The sequence below is a fragment of the Diceros bicornis genome, chromosome 35 (genome assembly GCF_020826845.1).
Source record: "Diceros bicornis minor isolate mBicDic1 chromosome 35, mDicBic1.mat.cur, whole genome shotgun sequence".
Classification (NCBI taxonomy): Eukaryota; Metazoa; Chordata; class Mammalia; order Perissodactyla; family Rhinocerotidae; genus Diceros; species Diceros bicornis.
The window spans coordinates 20,331,845-20,351,421 of record NC_080774.1 but is presented as its reverse complement, the minus strand read 5'-3'; the positions used below and the strand labels follow the sequence as shown (position 1 = coordinate 20,351,421).

Here is a 19,577-nt window from a genome sequence, read left to right as displayed (position 1 = left end):
TACAGGATCTGACCCAATCACCTCTCAACTTCATTTTGCCCACTTTTTCCTCTGTTCTCCATACTCTGGCCACAACAGCTTTTTGTGGATTCTTCAAATGCCCCAAACTCTAGCGACTTCTCCTTGGCCAAGCTGAGAGTTGAATCCTCAGCGTGAACACGTCCCTGGCTCAGCCCGTCTCTGCAAGAGCAGGGGCAGAGACCAGGGCTGACGGCAGCAATAATTCATGTCAGGGAGGCCGTCCCGGTGCACGGCCGACCTGCGCCCGGTCCTCGGGAAGCTGGGTGTGATCGATTACACATTTCAGCGGGCGCATTTATTTGGCTCATTAAAAGAGTTAACTAGATTTTCAGGGAAGAGAGGAGCGGGGAGACGGGGACTGCCCCCGGGGGAGGGAACACAGTGGGCTAGGAGTAGACTTCCACCTCCCTCCATTCCACACAGAGGCAGCGAATTCTTTTAAAGTCATTCCGATGAGGATGTAAATCCCAGCTCTGGGTCTTACTAGAGCTGCATGAACTTGTGCAAGTCTCTGAATCTCTCCAAGCCTCAGTGGCTACTGCTGTAAAATGGGAGTAATAGTCTCCACCCCACTGGACAGCTACGTGGCTTACTAAGTGAGATAAGGTAAGTAAAGAGCTCGGCGTATACCTGGCATATAAAGGGTAAGCATAATTATCATGAACCAAGGAATCATAAAGGTCATGGTTTGAGGTCAGATAATTTAGGCACAGTTCATTGATGCATCAGAAGTCTTGGGAGGCAGTGTGCGAAGCTTCCTAGGTAGTAGGCGGGCGTGTGGCCTGGGCATCTGTGTCTTCAAAAGCTCCCTGTGGGATTTTAACTCGCAGTCCATTTTGGAAACTACTGCTTCAAGCCAGGCCACTAATTTAGAGGTGGAGAAACTGAGGCCCAGAGAGGGTCAGAGATGGGACAGGGTCACACAGCACATCTTCAGCAGCTGTGTTAGCTCCAGAATGCAGATCTCTGACTCCTGGTTGGGTGGTGCTTCTACTAATCCATGCCAAGGAATTACATTAGGTCAGATTGAGGTGCCTGGATCCAGCTGAGGTCCCAAGGGCAGTATGAGGGATCCCCACTCATCTCGTGCTCTTTGAGATTAGAGAGGCTCTCTCAATGCCCGGCTCTCTTTTTTAACCCTTCAAGTACACAGTGCCCATGAGAATGTCTGCAGGTCTTTGGAAACTCTTTATCTTGTTTACTATCACAGATGAACAAGCCTAACCTTTTCTCCCTCACTGCAAGGGAGGGACGTCATTTCCACCCATTTTGCAAATATTGAGTGATCAGTGTACCGTAGGCAATACAGCCCAGCACAAGGACTATTAAGGAAAATTTGTTGAATAAATGAAGGAATCAATGTGCTGAATTGGTGAATGAATGAAAGATCACAGAGAGTGTAAGTTCCTTGAGGGCTGGCACTGTTGAGTTTTGTTCCTGTGCCTGGAGCAAAGCCTGCCACTCATGAAATATTTGTGGCTTGTAGTTGAATCAGTGAATTTCCCACAGCCCATGGGAAAGCCAGACCCGTAAACAAAACTAAGAATAGTGCAGCCTCCTTACTATAGCAGGGGTGCCAGCCTGGGGCCGTGGAAGCATGGCCCAGGGAGAGGAGGGAAGCAGAGAGGCATCAGGGAAGGGGTCCCAGAAGAGGGTACAGGGTATTGGGGAGGGAGGGAGCCAGTGAAGACAGCCTGACTCAGGGGAATTATGGGCCTAGTTCCAACCACAGAAAAGAGGTCCAAGAAGGAGAAAAGCAATTTACAGACCAATATGGACAGCATGAATCCATTTTGTAAGAATTCAAAGCATATATGCTCAAATTGAGGGTCATTCTAGAAAGTATGGGCCAGCACTCTTCCAAAATGTCAGTGTCAGGAACAACCAAGGCCAAGGAACTGTTCTATCATGGAGCTTCTCTGACCCTCAGTTTCCTCATCTGAAAAACAGGACTAATTTTCTGAATTACTAGCCCCTCGAAGTTCTTTGTGACAATCTAATACATTAGTGGGTATCCTCTGCCACATGCTATGAATAAGTAAATGACTATTTTTATTACTACTTAGAATAAAACTACCCCAGGACCCAAAAGAATTAATTTGTTTTTGGCCAAACCTCATTAACTGATTGTCCAAGTTTATGCTTTATGGAAATAGCGGGTATATAATTTGTGTATATACACACACTCAGCTACATCTATATAATTCTCTGCAATTCTGCTCAGGATGTATTTTCCCACAAGCACAAGCGAACAAAGCACCAACATACTATTGTTGTAAGTGAAGTCAGTAACATCGCTCTCAGCAGACCCTGTTGGCGTTCTCTCGTCCGTCCCTATGAAGTCTGGGATGGTTATTGAGGGTTCTCTTAAAGTGACACATTTATTTGGCCCATTAAAGAGAATCAACTAAATTTTTTTTTCTAGAAATGAAGGTGGGTGAGACCAAACCTGTTTGCTTTGTGTAGACCCCAATCAAGCCTACAGGCAGTGGCCTAGGAATTCACCGCTCCCAGCCCTGGTCCCTTGGAGAGAGCTGTCTCCTGCCTGGAAGTCATCCGGGAAACATGAGAGAGAGGAAAGGAGAGAAGAAAGGATTTGCATTTTTGAGTCAGACCTGAGTTTGAAGAATGGTTAGATGTTAAGTTCTCTGAGGGCAAGGATATGTTTTATTCATCTCTGTATCTCTAGCACCTACCAAGTGCCTGGTACAGAGTAGAAAGTCTTGAAGGAAGAGAAAGTCAGTCTTGAAAGAATGCACGAATCCTAATCCACCCCCATTTAGCCATCTGGGCCCCAGCTTCCTTACCTATAATCAAATGGCTATAATAGTCACCTTGGAAGGTTCTGGTTAAGATTAAGATTAAGCGAGATACTAAAATGCAGCTATAGGAGGGATTCTAGTGCATTACAGGAGGTTGTTTCCTTCTCAGCCTTTCCAGAGTTCTACCTTCTCTGGAAACAGGGAAGGGGCATAGTGTAGAGACAGCCATATAAGACCCAGACATTGCCCCCTGGAAGCCCCTAATGGCAAGAGGGCTCACGGGGGACCAGGCCACGCCCATGTGGTTCCTTGTCTGGGTCTTGTGGCTGATCTGAGATAAAACTTGGTCATAAAACACCAGCCAGTGAGTGATGGATTCACCCACCCAGACCTCTGCCTTCTACTTAGAACCTCAACTGTATTAAACAAGATAATAAAATACCTTAAATTGGGAAGCAGAGTTTAGACGTAGCTGCTGTAAAGCAACATTCCTCTCTGAACTCCCACAAAATGTTTTATCTGTGGGATTCATGCAATTGTGAATTTTCTTCCAGCTGGTTATTATATGCCAAGTCCCTCTTCCTCTATCAAGACTCCTGAGAAAGGTCATCCATTCATTTATTCATAGTAGTATCTATATTGGGTACCTAATTTGTGTCAGGCACTGTGCTAAGCTCTTGATGGAAAATTCCTTATTTGCACCTCTTATCTCTAGATAAAAAAGGTACAGTTATTTCCCCTGCCCGTATTTTTTCTGTAAAGCACAAACAACTTGCCCAAGGTTATGCAGCTAGTAAGTGAAAGCTGGGATTCAGACTCAGGCCTCTGTGACCCTAAATTCTGAGCTCTTGGCCACTGCCATATGCCCAAGGAGCACCTGCTGACTGCCTGATGTGCCAGGTTCCGAGCTAAATGTTGGTGACACGGACATGAGGAGTTCTTAGTCTGTGAAGAAGACAACCACGCATTGGCAGGATAACAATAAGCATTTCCCGCACTAAGTAAGAATGATTACATGTCAGCATTCATTCATTCAGCAACTCTGCATTTATTGAGCTTCTTTTATCTGGGAGATGTACTTTGAGAGGTGGGGATGGAGCGAGAAATGTGACATATTCCCTGCCTTGCAGGACCTCATTGTCTAGAAGGGGAGCAAGGCTTTCAAACACTTGCATCTATGGGGAAGTGATTAATGATGATTATAATTCATTTGTTCCTGCAGCCCCTAACTGGACACCTGCTATGTTCTAGCACGATTCTAGGTACTGGGCTTGAAATAACTCCATGTTATTATATGTTACTATAATTATTGAGCTCCCACAATGTACCAACCACTCTTCTATGAGTGTTACAGGTCAGCTCATGACTCCCCACTATGATACTATGATGTGGGTCCCTTTATCATTCTCGTTTCACAGTTCACGAAATTGAGGCCTAGAGAGGTACATAATTTGCCTAAGCTTACACATTTGGGTTAACAAGAGAGGTCTGAGGCTTTCTTTAAAACAACAAAAATGTTGTTTTTAACCCCAATTGAAATAAAAGTATGCAAATTAGCTCCAGCACATCATTTTTTATTTATGCCATAAATTAGGCAAATTTCCCTTCCTAAAGCCCTGGAAAACTCGGCCTGATTTCACATATTTTGCATTAATTTCCAAGGCAGTTGGCCCCAAATTAGCTTTACAACTTGGTAAACCTGCTTTAAAGGGGGGCATGGAGGTGGAGGCCTGATCAGAAGTCTTTAGGGAATAAGAAGTCAGTTGGAAGAGGTCTGTCCTTCTCCGTTTGCTAATCACTTTACAGTTTAGCAGGGCACTTCCATATCCAGGGCTGCCACATACAGTTGCATAGGTTGTGCACTGCTTAACTTCAAGGGGGGCCAGTCACATTCGCTGCAGTATGAATAGCTCCTCTTGGAGCTGCGCAGAGAGGTGGCTGTGTGCACTGCATTCTCACAATCCGCCCTGTGGAGGGAGGCAGAGGAAGTCTTATGTTCTCATTGTGCAGATGGAAACTGAGGCTTGACTTGATTTGGTGACTTCCTCCAGCATCACACAACACACAAATGGCTAAGTCGGGATCCACATTCAGTCCTGCCTCAGTCCCAACCCAGTGCTGAATCCACCATTCTCAGAAAGTTCACTCTGAGTACATTCTCTTAAACGCCTCCTCCCCGTTTCCATAATATTAAAGCTTTGGAGAAATCACAGCCTTATACACTAGCTTGCTACTAAAACCATGCACAGAACCACATGTTTGAAAAAGCACATCCTGTTTTCCCACTGAGCTCCATCGTTACCCCTAAATGCATTGTTGTCATTCCACACGAACCTTTGATAAGGAGGGGGAGGGCTCCTGGGACCCTATCTTGAAGATTCTCTTCACTTTCCATCCTAGCCTGATTTTCAAAGAGAATAGATCCCCTTGAAATGCCTAATTACACCAGTTTCTGAGGACCTCTCTCATAAACTCCTACCGTAAATTACTTTTCCCTAAATCAAATTTACTCAAATGATGTGAAGATTGTACATTTTCTGCAAATGCTTTTGTGCCCTGTGCCCCCCAAATTGGGGTCATTCATGGCCAAAGAGTGCGTTTAGTTCATTCATTCACGCACTTATCAAAACAAAACAGCTGAGAATAGAGCGATAATAAGAGTCAACCCCTGACCTAAAGGATCTCACTGCTCAGTGAGGGAGGGAGACGAGTCAGCAGACAGTCACAACACACTGTGATTCTTCCGAAGTCTCTCGGATACATTTATCAGTGAGGCCACAGCTGGAAGAATGCGGATGTACCAGCAAAAGTGTTCTAGAGCCACATCCTAGCAACTAGAAGGGTTGAGAATGCGACCATGGAAGCCAGCAGAGCAAGCATGTGAAATGTCATTAGCGATGATTGCTTAACCCCAGTATAGCCCTGAGGGGTCCTGCGTTGTGCCCCACGCATGCTTAACCACACCAGCCACAGATGGTTGGATTGAACAGGAACAGCCAACCTGTCAGCCTGAGCAGGACAAGCCATATTCCTCTTAGGAATCTGAATCAGGAACCACGAAGAGGCTGAGTATTAGGAGGTATGTCTGGACTGCCGAGATCTGGAGCAGCGTTGTCCGGTTGAACTTTCTGTCAAGATGGAAATTTACTCTCTCCATGCTGTCCAATATGGCAGCCACTGGCCACACATGGCTGTTGAGTACTTGAAACGTGGCTAGTGTCTAATTCTGATTTAATTTAATGTTAATTAATTCATATTTAAGATTAAATAGCCACTTGTGACCAGTGGCTACCATATTAGTGCGCGTGTAGAGTCTGAACTGGAGAAGCCATAATGCTCCACGTGTAAGACGCGGTGAAGAGCGACATCTATGATGAGTGAGCGGAAGGAGGCAGGCAACAGAGAGGGAGCCAGAAGCAACAGATGCACAGAGAGAAGCAGATGCCATGAAAGAGAAACGGAGAGAGTAGCCAGTCCCTGGAACATCCTTGGCCCAATATTTGGGGTATTCTTCGAGTAAGCCTTCTTAGTCTCACGCTATCCCGACTGAGACTTTGTTCTATGCAGCTGAAAGAAATGGTGGTTCCTCTCTTGGAAGCCAGCACTGATCTGAGAATTTGAGAATCAGCTCAGAGTAACAACAACACAACAGCAAATCACCTTCATCGTCACTACCACCACCCCTATCATCTTAGATTTAAGTGACTTGTCTGAGACCATACCGTTAGGTGAGAACTGGTGACTCTCTGGCTCCAGAGTCTGCATTCTTTATTATGCTACACTGCCTTGACCTGCTGGGCCCTTGGTCCTGGGCCAGTGCTCCATTTCAGCATCCCAAACTCACTGATTTATGAGGCTAAGCTTTGGCATACGCCTACCCTCAAATTGAGAATGGGGGAGACCAGACAAGGAAACTGTCATCCAGAGGCTCATATCCACCTCTTTTCCCTCTAAGACTTGTCCCAAGCTCCAGACCCCATCTACTAGGCTGTATCCACTCACCTTGCACTAACCTGCAGCCCCTGGATCATCCCTGGTATTCAGCTACTTGCCTAAGGCTGGCCCTGACCATATCATCTATGCCCACGTGATCCGTCCCTGGCTCTCCACGCCCCATACTCCTGCTGGGTTTCTCAATCAGCCGCTCTCTAAGACCCATGGTGAGAGCAAGTAAGCACAAGAAGGGCACCTGGCCTGGGACCCATGCCTCCCTGAGCCTCCATGGTTTACTTTTGCTTGCTTGACTCGAGCCATCTGCTTGGATGGCACCGTTCCCAGGTGCAAGCTGGTCTGCTGGTACCTAGAAGATTCAGGTGCCAAGTCAGCAGGGAGGGGAACTATGACTGGATTTCAGCTTCTACTAAAGCTCCTTTTATTCAGTCACTCTGCCATTGCCACATAATGTAAATACCCAATTCGGGTAACGGAAGCCATTGGCTTAATTGAGACAGATGCCCTTAAGGCTTTCTCATTGCCACATCTCCTTGGGTCTCAGAACATACACTGGAGCAGAGCGGGGATTCCATTGTTCTTCAAAGAGGGGGAAAGTTACTCTAGAATGAGAGTCAGAAGTCAGGAGTCAGGTTTGAGTCCTGGCTCTGCCACTCACTTGCAGTGGGACCTGGAATGAGTTCCTTCCCGTCTTTGGGTCTCTTTCCTCAATAAAATGAAAATATCAGGGAAAGGATTGAGGCAGGTGGGGAGTCTGAAGAACTGCTATGATCTGATTAATATTACAGACCCCAGGAAGGGTCCCTTGTTAAATTTTTTTGCAGAGCATGTCTATACCAAGCCCCTCCTCTATCACACGATCCCTGGGAAGAGGGCAGAGCACAGACCGTCCCCTCTATGCAAGACCCAATGCCAGCTCAGGGTGACAAGGTGGCTTGCCCAAGGTCATGCATCTAACAGAAAGCAATAGACAAACTCAGGTTGTTCTAACTCTAAAGCCTGGGTTTTCATCAAGGGACGAATGGATGAAGAAGATGTGGTATATATACACAATAGAATACTGCTCAGCCATAAAAAAGATGAAATCTTGCCATTTGCAACCACATGGATGGACCTTGAGGGTATTATGCTAAGCAAAATAAGTCAGAGGGAAAAAGTCAAATACCATATGATCTCACTCATAAATAGAAGATAAAAACAACAAAAAACTAACAGATAGAGATAGAGATTGGATTGGTGGTCACCTGAGGGGCAGGGGTGAGGGAGGAGGGCAAAAAGGATTAGGCACATGTGCGTGGTGACGGATTGTAATTAGTCTTTGGGTGGTGAACATGATGTACTCTACACAGAAATCAAAATATTATGATGTACACTTGAAATTTATATAATGTTATAATCTAGTGTTACCTCAATAAAAAGAAATAAAGCCTGGATTTTTATTCACTTTGCTATACTTTCCTAGTTTTCAGCTGGGCATTTGCTGTTTTCGCAGCTGCCAGGGAGCCAAGAGAAGACAGATTCTACAACAACAAGTGCTATGTCTAGAAAGTTTCTACTTTGAAATGAGCTGAGCCACAGGCTAAAGAATTGCAGCCAATATTCCCTTTGGAAAGAAAGATGGCTTCAGCACGACCCATGGAATGGCCTGTCGTGTGGCTCTGCAGTTGCACAAAGCTGTTTTTTTTTTTCACTTTACAAAGTGTATTTCTTCCCATCCTCATCTTTTAATCTTTCTTTCTCCTCTTCCTCTTTGTAGAATTCTTCAGTGATTTCACATCTATTATCTCTGATCTTCCTCATAGCAATCTCATGAGTTAGGACACTATTATTATTCCCATTTTTCAGATGAGGCTCCTACAGGCTGCCTAAGACCACACAGATGTAGGAGAAAGAGTCAGGAATTAAATTCAGCTCTTAGGACTCTGAGTCCACCTCCCGACAACCAAGACTAAGATGAAAGGTAATTTAGCACAATTTTACAAACGGATTGAGCACGTACACTTGGTTAGATACAGGCTAAGAGACAGATGGATGAGTAAGATCCAGTTGAGAGTTTCAAAGAGTTAATTGTCCAGTGGGAGGGAGGCATGTAAACTGGTAACTCATGCATTATGAGTGCATGAATTACCCATAATAGAGGGATAAAATATGATGGGAGGCCCAGAAAATCTTTCATAACTGGCATAGAGAGGAGAGAGGCAAGGGAAGGTCTCAAAGAAAAAGACAATTAAGGACTAGGTTGTGAAGGATGAATAGAAGTTTACCAGGTAAATAATAGTAGCAATTATGGAAAATTTTTATAGAGAGCTTGCAATGGGCTGCACACATCTACACACATTGACTCTCCTTAACAATCTTGCAAGGGAGACATGGACCCTCCTATTCTACATATCAGGACAAAATAGGTTCAGAGAACTAAAGTCGATAGCTCGAGATCATGCTGCTAAAATCAGCCAGCTGGGAATTTAATCTAGTTCTCTCTGAACTCCTTCAGCTGTACAACCTCCTAGGATGACATTCCAGGTTGAAGGAACAGCATGAGGAAGACAAGAAGAACACTCCACTCAGAGGCCATCACAGTGGGCATGGAAGGTCGGGATGAACTGTTTTTCCTCTTTTCGAGCTGACTTGAGACACTTGGCGTTTGCCACTGGGCAAGAAAACATCTCCCCTCCCGGCGTCCAGGCAAACCACCTTGATTTCTGAGCCTGCCTCATCTCTCCATTTCGCCATTGCTATATGTATCTAGCGTTTAGAACAAGTCTGGGCTTTGGAGTCAAACAGTCCAGGGTTTGAATCCTGACTCCATCACTCATTGCCCAAGACAGCTTGAGCAAGTGTCTGAACCTTTCTAAGACTCAGTTTCCTCATCTGCAATGTCTAGTTAGTGATATCACGTGAAAGGTTTGGGTGAGGATCAAATGAGTGAATGTAGGGTAAGCACAGGGACAGCCCTCTGGCACACAGTAGGCTCACGCTAAATGGCAAATAGCAGTGCTCTATCTTGTCAATCTCTCATAACAAGCCCAGGAGGAAACGCATGGGGGTGTTTGGGGTCTTCAGCCTTCCATGCAAGCACCTGCCTCCCTGAAGCTAGATTTTCTGGTATGCATGAAGCATCTTGCCTCCCTTGTCTCATCCCAGCCCTGTGAGGACAGGTTTGTGTATGTGGTAGTGATTACTGTGAACCATTTCACAGATGGGAAAATTGGGGCTCATGGCTAGGAGATGGTTGAGCTGACTTAGGTCCTGAACTTTGGGGCTTACAGAAACGAATTTTCTACACCGCGAGTTCTCCATTAATAGTTGGGTGGCCTGGGAACATGAGAAATTACAAACCAACAGGCAGAATTTCAAAGCCAACCAACAAACCAGCCATATTGCTCATCTTCTTGCATGAAGTCTTCTCTTTTCCTTGGCTGGGAAGAATAATCCCTATGCTCATTTTTCTGAGTGCTATTAAGGACTCAGGAAAATCCCAGTTGATTTTGTTCTCTGTCCTGTCAGCCTTTGGGGTTCGGTGAGCTGGAGTTTGGACCCGCCAAGCTTGACTGCACGCTAATGGGGAAGACATCTTTTGCACACATTTCATTTGGAAATACAGCAGGATCCAGCCTGGAAGGCACTCTGCCCAGCAGTCAAGCTTACATACTCAGCAGTCAGACTACCTGGAGCAAACCTTCCCTCTGACACTTCCAGGCTGACAACCTTAAGCTTTCTGAACTGATAACAGCCTCTCTAAGCCTTGGTTTCTTCATCTATGAAATGGAGAGAAATTGCGAACATTAAATAAAATACCCCACGTAAGCCCCTGACATATATTAAGTGCTCATTAGATATGATTATGAATCAGTTGCCTCCACATAAATTGTAACCCATTTCACTTTATGATTCACATCAATTTGACCAGTTTTACTGGAGGGCTTACTGTGTGCCAGGAACTGTGGTGGTATAAGGTACACATCCAACACGCATCTGACAAATATTTATTGGCCCCTCTGACGCATCAGCAGAATCTGCAGATGAACTCGGAGAATGCAAGATATAAAAGGCAGCAGTGGGGCATGCTCTTAAAAGATTCTGGCTCAGGCCTTGGTTTGATAACCTCTCTGTGCCTCAATTTCCCCAATCCGTAAAATGGGGATAATAACTACATCTGTCCCATGGAGCTGTGGTGAGGATTCTCTCAACAAATCTATATAAACCACTTATCACAAGGCTTGGGACAAAATCAACACTCAATAAATGCTGTTTTCATTAAGACATGGTCGGGGCCGTGTTCTAGTAAATTACATCACGCAAGTCCACTGACCTTCTCCCAACTCATCATCCTTATATCCTCCCCTAAAGGCATCCTTATATCCTCCCCTGTTCTCTCCCCTACCTCCTACCTTCACCACCATCAAAGAGCTGCTTCTGAGGAACTACAGTAACCAGAAGATTATGCAAATATGCATATCCAGTCAAGCAGTGTTTACCCAAGATTGTGCTCTCTGTCTCCCTTCAGCAGTGGGGCCTGGCTGTCTTCCGAGAGGATTCCTTTGGTGTCATCACAACCTCTAGTGGACAACAGCGAACACCGCGGCTCACAGGCCTTTGTTCCAGCTCTCATCTACTGAGCCCACGGAGCCCAGGGGAGCGCAAGGAGGATGGGCAGGTCCGATGATCTTTTCACGTGCAAGCGTCTGTGCCTACCTCCCTTCCCCTCCCGCTCACTCTCTCCAATTCCATGGGTGTGTGATGTGCTCTGAAAGTGAAGCCTTCTTCAGGATCTACACTACCCCGCTCTAGAAAACTCCTGTCTGTCTGCTGGTACCTGTCACATCCCTTTAGGGCCAGTTCAAATGCTACGTGCTCAAGGAAGCCTTCACTGATGACCTCTGGAGAGAATTAAAGACACCCACCTGTGGGATCCCACAGCACTCTGATATCCCCCTCCCAAGGCAGGTATCACACGGCATGGGCTGGTGGTTTGCCAGCAGATCTCTCTTGGCAGGCTGCCATTACTGGGACAGGAACCTTATATTACTCTGTGTCTCCAGCACCCAACACGGGGCCTGCTGCACGCAGAGAAAGTGCTTAGTAAATGTTAAATGAATGAATGAATGAATGAATGAATGAATAAGTGTCTTTTCCAGAAGACTCTCTCCTTATGTCTTCTTTCCATCCATTAACCTACCATCCCACATCTCTGGTACCATGAATTCTGCTTCCTGATGGTAATATAGAGGTTCGAAGAGATACGTATGAGAGTTTGGAAAGGAAGGGAGTCTGCACCAGGAGATGACAAATTCCCACCCGCCACAGGCAACATATAGGTAACTGGGGCTGCTCACTACCCCACCCCCAGCCCCTCTACTTTGGCCTAAATTATCTGGATATTTATGCCAACATCCGCTTCACACGGACTTCAGGGATTTGCTCTCTTGGTGCCTACTGATAGGGACAATTTGCTCCTTGGAAAGCAGGGAAGAAATGGGAGTAAACATCACTTGAGCATCTACTATGTGTCAGGTACTTTACAACTGAGTGTTATGTGATCATTGCAATCATCCTTCCAGGCTGGGACCATCAATCCCCGCCACCCCATTCCACGGATGGGGAAATGGAGGCTCAGAGAAGATAGTCCTGCTGAAGGTCACACATTCGCAAACAATAGAGCTGGACCCAGGTTGCTCTGATGCCAAAGCCACAATACTTCTTTTCTGGAACACTATACATCTAATTCCAGCGCCCAGCTCAGTCAAACTCCCCAGAACAGTCTCCCCATGGCCTCGTTGGTGTTTTGCAATTTGACTGCATGAAGGAAGCCACAAACTGGTATAAAAATAGCAGGTGGACTCTGCATTCTAACGATGCCTTTCTTGGAGCTCTCTTCTGCCCTCTTTCAACCTTTCCTTTTTTCACTGCATATGTCAAGTGTCAGCAATGATTCTCTCTGAGAAATAGGAATCAATTGTAGTAAGCAGAGAGGGGGAGGGTAGAGGCGGTGACAAGGCCACCTGCAGGCTGACGAGGGCTTCATTCTGCTGACGTTTGGCATTGCACACACCAGGAGCTTCCAAAGGTCAGAATTCGCCTCTCTCCTGCCCTCAATCACCAACTCTAGCTTTGAGCGCCCCTAGTGGAGGTCTACACCACTGGCGTGCTGCAGAAATTGTGGGCCAAATATTAGGGCCATTCAATTGAGCCCTACTGAATGAATAGCTTTTTGAATAGCAGGAATGAGCTTGTGAGCAAAGCCAGAAGACAAGCCACTCTGATCAGAAAACATTCTTTTGCCTTGGAAGAGAAAGGAAAGGAATATACCATTATTTTCCTAGGGTCTAACTGAGCCACGTGAATACAAGAATCCTTCAAGCTTGGATAAGGTGGCCCCTGGCAGGGGTGGCCAAAACTACATGAAAAAGAATGCTGATTCATAATGAAAATAGTCTTTAAGTGAATCTAACAACAATGCACATTAGAGACTGGAGGAAGCAGCGAATTTAAGTCTTATTGAGCAATATCAAATTCGCTTTATTAATTCAGGAGAAAAAGAAAAGAAATTACACTCAGGCTCTGCAGTCTTAACACGTAGTTACAATTATTCCCCATGTGCATATCTCAGACAATAAGAAGCCTCTTCAAAAACAAGTTATACTTTATACTTATTCATGCCTTCCAGCAAAATGGCCCAGAGAATCATGTGACCCGCATAAGAATGTAGCAACAAGTCCCTTTCAAGTATTTACAAATCCGCTTACTGCACCGTAAAGAGGCCTAGCTTTCCACACTAGATGAATGGTTTTCCCTCTGACATTCGTGGAAGTTGGGCTTCACGTTTAAAATAGAATTTATTGTAGAAGGTCAATTGTTTCCACATGCACCACCAGAATTGGCAATGTTCACTGGCTACCCTCAGTCCCTCCTTATGACTCAGAGTCTTGGAGTCAGAACCACACGACTATTAATGAGCCTTCTGAAGTACTGCGTCAGTTGACTTTAATTTGGCGGTGATCTAAAGTTAATTAAAAATATATGCTGGATAGCCATAGTGTCGGGCAGTTGGAAAAATAATACAAAATGCCTTACAAATTAAAACGCATACACGCATTCGGCGTCTGAAGCCAGTGAAGGAAGCAGGATGTGACTCCTTGTCTTGGATGACAATTCAATATGTGCCGTGAAGACATTTTTCCTGGAGGGTGGTGTTTTGGAGAGTGTGGCCTCAGAGGCAGAATCACTTTAGAAATGCCAGCAAGTCGCTGGGTAGCTTTGGGTTCTTTTTGTGTGTGTTAGTCACATCACAGATTCAAAACGGGGGTGAGGGAGGAAGATCTGGACTCCAAGGCCACCAAGCCATTGTTGGAAAGAGACAGCTAATTAAGAAAGGGCATGCTGTGGTGGAAACGATTTATTTAAATCAATTCTCTGCCCCCATCTTTCCCTGAGAAATTGTCCAGACCTGGTGTAAATTGTGAATATTATTGCCTCATAAAAGGGGGATTCTTTAACGATATGCTTTGTTAAACAAAAGGTGATGAATTATTTCCTCCGCTCTGCACTCCCGGCTCCACATTTAAGGAGCAGGAGGTGGGGGGAAAATGCCTGATTTATGCTGAGGAGGGCACTCCAGGCCGTGGGGAAGAGTTGAAGGGAAGGGGACCCAGGACTACGGCCCACGGAGCCGAGCTGTCCGCAGCCTTTGGTGCTGAAAGCAGGTGTGAGCACCAGGGGTCCAGAACTCCAGAGGGAGAAGGGGCACCACCTGCCCCCCAACTCCAGGTCACGACGCTCCAAACGAGAGAGAGGGCGTTCCAGATGGGCAGAGCGCGCGCCCTCCGACTATCTTCAGCCTGGGAAGACCCTGCCACTGCCTGCTTCTTCCCACGTGAGGAGCGCGTTTCTGGGAACAAGAGCTGGACCCTTCAGAAGGCGAGATGGGGTGGTCTACCAGTGCTCCAGTCCACTCTTGGGTCTCCCACTGGCCTGCTGAGACCCTCGAAGCTCTTGGGGTTAGCTCTGGGTGAGTTAGGTGCTGTACTCCTCTCTACACCCCCCAGCCCCCATCACAACTTTTTTTGGGGACCTCAGCGGGATGGAGACGAGGGTGCGGCTCCAGGTCTGGGAAGGAGGAGCTGCCACCTTCCGCTAAACTCGGACCCCTCTTCCCGACCGGCAAGCACATGGTGGGTGAAACTAGCACCCCCCCCCCACACACACAAATTCATAATAGTGTTAAAAGATGCTAGGCTGTTAGGGCGAGAAAGAAGAGGGGAGTCCTCTCAGGTTCCCAACTATGACCTTACATCTCTCCCTCCTCCGCCAAGTTCTGAGCCCCCTCCACTGGCCTCAAGGCGAAAGCCACACCCAGTTCGGCTTCCAGACACTTGCTTGGGATCGGTCCAGGGACCCAGTCCCTATGGGCAGCATAAACCTAAAGGAGGCACAGGGTCCTAGCGTGGGAGGGAGCGGCACTACGACGCCCCCGGACGCAGTTTGAGTCTAGTCTTCAGTTGCGGGGCGAGTCAGCTGCCCCCTTTCTCGTCCTCTCCTCGAGAGGGTGAGAATTATCTGGCACCCAGCCCCGGGTGCGGTTGCAGAGAGCTCCGGGAATCTGGGGTTGGAGGCGACCCCACTCCAAAGAGATTCTCTGGGGCTGCGAAGGGGAATCAGCCCCACAGCCGGGAAGACAGAAAGGGAGCCCGCAGCCTAAGCAGGGAAGCGCCCGAGTCCTTCAGACATATCCCCGCCTCCACACTTCCATCAGCCCGGGCCAAGGGGACGCGGTTCCCAGCCCCAAATTTGGGCGGCCGCCCCCGCTCCCCATCCCGGCGGGGTCAGCCACGACCCCCAGACGCCCCGCGCTCGCTGCAACTTTGCCCCCTCCCCCGCCCCGCCCCTCGAGGCGCTTACCTCCCGCCAGAGCTGCCGCGGGGCTCCCCAGGAGCAGAGCGAGGAGCAGCGAGATGCCGCCGAGTCCCGCGGCGGGCGGCCGGGCCGCGGGCATCGTGGCTGCGGGGGGCGCGGAGCCGGGGGCTGCGCGGCGGGCGGACGGCGCGGGAGCCGGGGAAGGAGGGAGGCAGCGCGCGAGGAGGGGAAGGCGGGAGCGAGGGAGGGGCCGCGGGCCAGGGCAGCCGCCGGAGCCCCCCGGGCGGACGCGCGCTCAGCCCGCGATCGCTCTGGCCGAGCTGCGCCGGGCGCGGGCGGGCGAGTGAGGAGGAGCCGGCGAGCGAGCGAGCGAGGAGCGAGGAGCGAGCGGGAGGGGCGGGGCTGGGGCCGAGTCTGTGCCGAGCGAGCGCAGGGAGGGAGGGGGCGGGCGGGCGGGCGGCGAGGGAGAGGGGCCGCCGCGCCCCGGTGCCAGCCGCCTCCTCTGGCCGCCGGCCCGTCGGCCCTGCAAAGTTGAACGCCAATTCCCCTTGTGTCCTGTGGCCCGAGCGGTTCCTCTTGGCGGATGCTCGCAGCAGCCCTGCGCTGGGGAGGCGAGGCCGGAGAGCGTCCCGACCATTTTCCAGACGGTGAGATGGAGGCCTCAAAACCGAGCGCAGCCTTCAGCCTGTGAACAGCCCAGAGCTTTCCAGGCTCAGCCTTCCAGATCCATCCCAATCCCAGTTCTCTCTGCTGTATTTCAACCCTCCCAGGCCCCTCTGGGTCCCAATCAGCCTTCTTCCCTGCCAGCCCTCCCGTGTTCCCAAAGTGAGTCCACATAACCTAGAAAGTCTCAAACTCTGGATCTGATGAGAGCTGTCAGTCTCCCTAGAACAATACAAATGGCCACAAAATTGTGAATCCAATACTGGGGGGCTCGGTACCCCTCTGAAGCCCAACCCAGGACCATAAGTTAAAATTTATCCACGTTCTAATCTGAGCTCTATCTTTCACACCCTCATTATAGACAGGGCACCAGGGCTGGTCAAGGCTTCCTTTTGCTCAGCCCCTTAGCCCTGTTACGTATACCCCCTTCTCCCATCTGAGCTGGAGTTCAAGGCCCACCTTCATCTGCTGTGCTCTTGCCCAGCCCTGATATTCAGCAACTTGTCTTTTTGCCACAGATAGAGGTGGTGGGGGACAAACAATGGATGCTTGAGGACAGGCCCTGACCAAGGGCTAGGTGGAGGACGGGCCTGTGCACACTCTCGGAGGCTGACTGTGTGGACTACCTTTGCAGACCCCGCCAGCTTCCCAGCCCTCTCGCCCCAATTTAGAAGCCCTGCCTCTCCCTCCCCCCGCTCCACCTTGCCACACTCCCTACACATTGCAGCCGGAGCAGGCAGAGGGAGCAGATGGAGAGAAGGTTGCAGACAGCAGCAGCGGGGAGGAATATGTCCTTAGCAGAGCGGTGGAGCTGGGCGTCCCTATAAAGAATGGGTGGGGGAGGGCAGGAGGGGAGAGGGAGCACTCCGGCCCAGGGGTTCAGAAGACTCCCCTCCCCCAGGGCTCTCCCACTTACTCATTCATTCAGTGCTCTTTTACAGGGTGCTCCCTACAGGTCCAGATCTGCATCAGGCTCTGGGGGCTACAGAGACCCCAATAAAACCCAATCTTTGGCTGCAAGAAGTTTGCATTGCTGGCAGTAAAGCCGATTGGCTTTTATAAAGGGGGAGGCTGAGGCAGGGGGTTCATAAGAGCTGATTTCTCCTCTGGCGAAGACGCAGCACCCCATGGCTTTGCTGCATTAGGCTGAGAGCTCTGTAAGAAGCAGCCCTGCCTTTCTTGACCGTCACCAACCAGTCGGGACCAGCACGGTGCTAGCATGCGTAGGCGCACAATAATACTTGTTGAATGGAAACACAAATAAGCAAGGAAGATAGAGGAAAAGGAAAAGGGAGAAAGTGAGTGAGAGAAAAGCAAAGAGATAGGCCAGCCCCACACTCGGAAGCAAGGAAACTAACGTTCATGAGCGTCTACGGCTTGCAGGGTGCTATACCACACCGTGCACAGTTGCTCATTTCAATTTCCTAATGATCCTGACAGTGAGAGGTGGTTGTCTCTATCTGGCAGATAAGTTCCTGAGCCCAAAGAGGGTCACAACCTAGCTGAGGTCACTTGGCCAGGAAGTGGGGGGAGGAGGCGGATTCAATGCCAAGTCTGAGTCCAGAGCCAGAACCCATTCCCCCTCAGCACACTGCTCCCCAGGAATTTGGTGGCTGTCTCTATGCTGTGATTCGGTGGATGTCCCCTGGCACTTCAATGCCTCCTTGTTAGCAGTAGACCCCATGACTTAAAGTCCACCATCAGAGTCACTCCCTTTGAGAATGGCATTGGATCCCTACAAGGTCATTGCTTGCATACAGGTCTCTTATATGGAGGAAGTGACACTGTAAACCATTAACCCGTTGAATACATGGGCAGGGACTTAATCCCTTCGCCAGCTGAAACATGGCACAGAGAAAAGTCCTGAGAGAATGGGACACAGACATGGTGATTTGAAACTGCGATGGTGGGAATGTAAGGGGATTCTCTAAGAGCAATAGTAAGTTTTTGTTTTTGTTTTGTTTTTATTGCAAGAAGAAATACCGTGATAGGAATAGAATTCTGCAAGGGACCAGAGCAGCTTGCAGATGAAAATCTTCTCCCGTCACAGTTTTGGCACTCATATTACAGATGAGGAGACTGAGGTTCAGGGAGGCACAGTGACTTGCTCAATATCATATACTTGGTCTACGTTTTGTCCAGGCTTGTGCTCTCTCTGCCATCACAGGGCACCTCTGGCCTAGATTCTGGCATCAGGGTGGACTTCCTGCTACCCACAGCTGCCCGGGTAGAGAATCCCAGCTTCTCTGCAGAGCAGACTATGTGTGCCCACAACTCTGCCCACTTTATGTGTTACCACTTAATAAATCAGCTCTTATGCAGTTAAAATTGGTCCAGTGGAGACAAAGGGTTAGATCCTGGCTTCAATTTTTCATGCTGGGTAAGAAGCGCAAGTTATTTAACCTCTCCGAGTCCTATTTTCCTCTTCTTATCATGAGATAAAAATAACACTTATCATTGATTGACACAAGTGGGTAATAATATCCCCGGGACACAATAGCATCTATTTCATAGGGTTATAGAGAGGATCCCATGAGCTGATGAACTAAAGCATTTAGCCCAGATCAGACTGTAAGGAGAACACTCAGTTTCATTCTCAAAAGTTTGATATTGTGAGAGAAAGAGAGCACTGGATTAGGAGTTCTGAGTTCTGATCCCTCCTCTGCTGTATTGCTGTGTGATCTTAGCTGAGTCACCAGCCTCTCTGGGACTCTATTTCCCTATCCATCCATCCACTTATCCATCCATCCACCCTTCCATTCATCCATCCACCCATCTGTCCATCCATCCATCCATCCATCCAACCATCCATCCATCCATCCACTCACCCACCTACCCACTCATCCACCTATCCATCTGTCTATAAATATTGTTTAAGCATCTACTGTTTATGGAGTGGCTACTGGGTGCTAAACTCTGTACTAGGTGCTGTGGATGCAGCAGACTCCATCTCTTGCTCTCTAGAGCTGACAGTCTAGTGAAGTCTGGCAACAAGAGCACCAAATCCTTTCCAAAATTAATGTTCTATGCCAGGGGAGGCAGTATAGCAAGATGGTTAAAAGTGAGCTTTGAAAGCTGACAGACTGGAATTTGAATTGTTTCTCTCCTACTAATAGCTGTGTGACCTTGAACAACTGACTTAACCTCTCTGACACTGTTGCAATGAAAGGCTTTAAGATTTAAGATTAAATGAGACAATTCTTATAAAGTACTTAAGATAGTGCACACTGCATGTAGTAAATTCTCCATCTGTCCATCCATCCATCCATCCATCCATCCATCCATCCATCCATCCTTCCATTCATCCATCCATCCACCCATCCACCC

At 48.2% G+C, this 19,577-nt stretch overlaps 1 protein-coding gene across 1 annotated transcript in view; it reads right to left on the bottom strand.

The window, feature by feature from the left end:
• SEZ6L (seizure related 6 homolog like) overlaps positions 1-19,577 on the bottom strand; it is a 229,048-nt gene that overhangs the window by 170,118 nt on the left and 39,353 nt on the right. The window contains exons 3-5 of the mRNA XM_058531094.1: positions 15,633-16,190; positions 15,026-15,136; positions 65-180 (exon numbers count right to left, since the gene is read on the bottom strand). Coding sequence (XP_058387077.1) covers positions 65-180; positions 15,026-15,136; positions 15,633-16,190 — 785 coding nt within the window. The remainder of the gene's footprint in view (positions 1-64; positions 181-15,025; positions 15,137-15,632; positions 16,191-19,577) is intronic.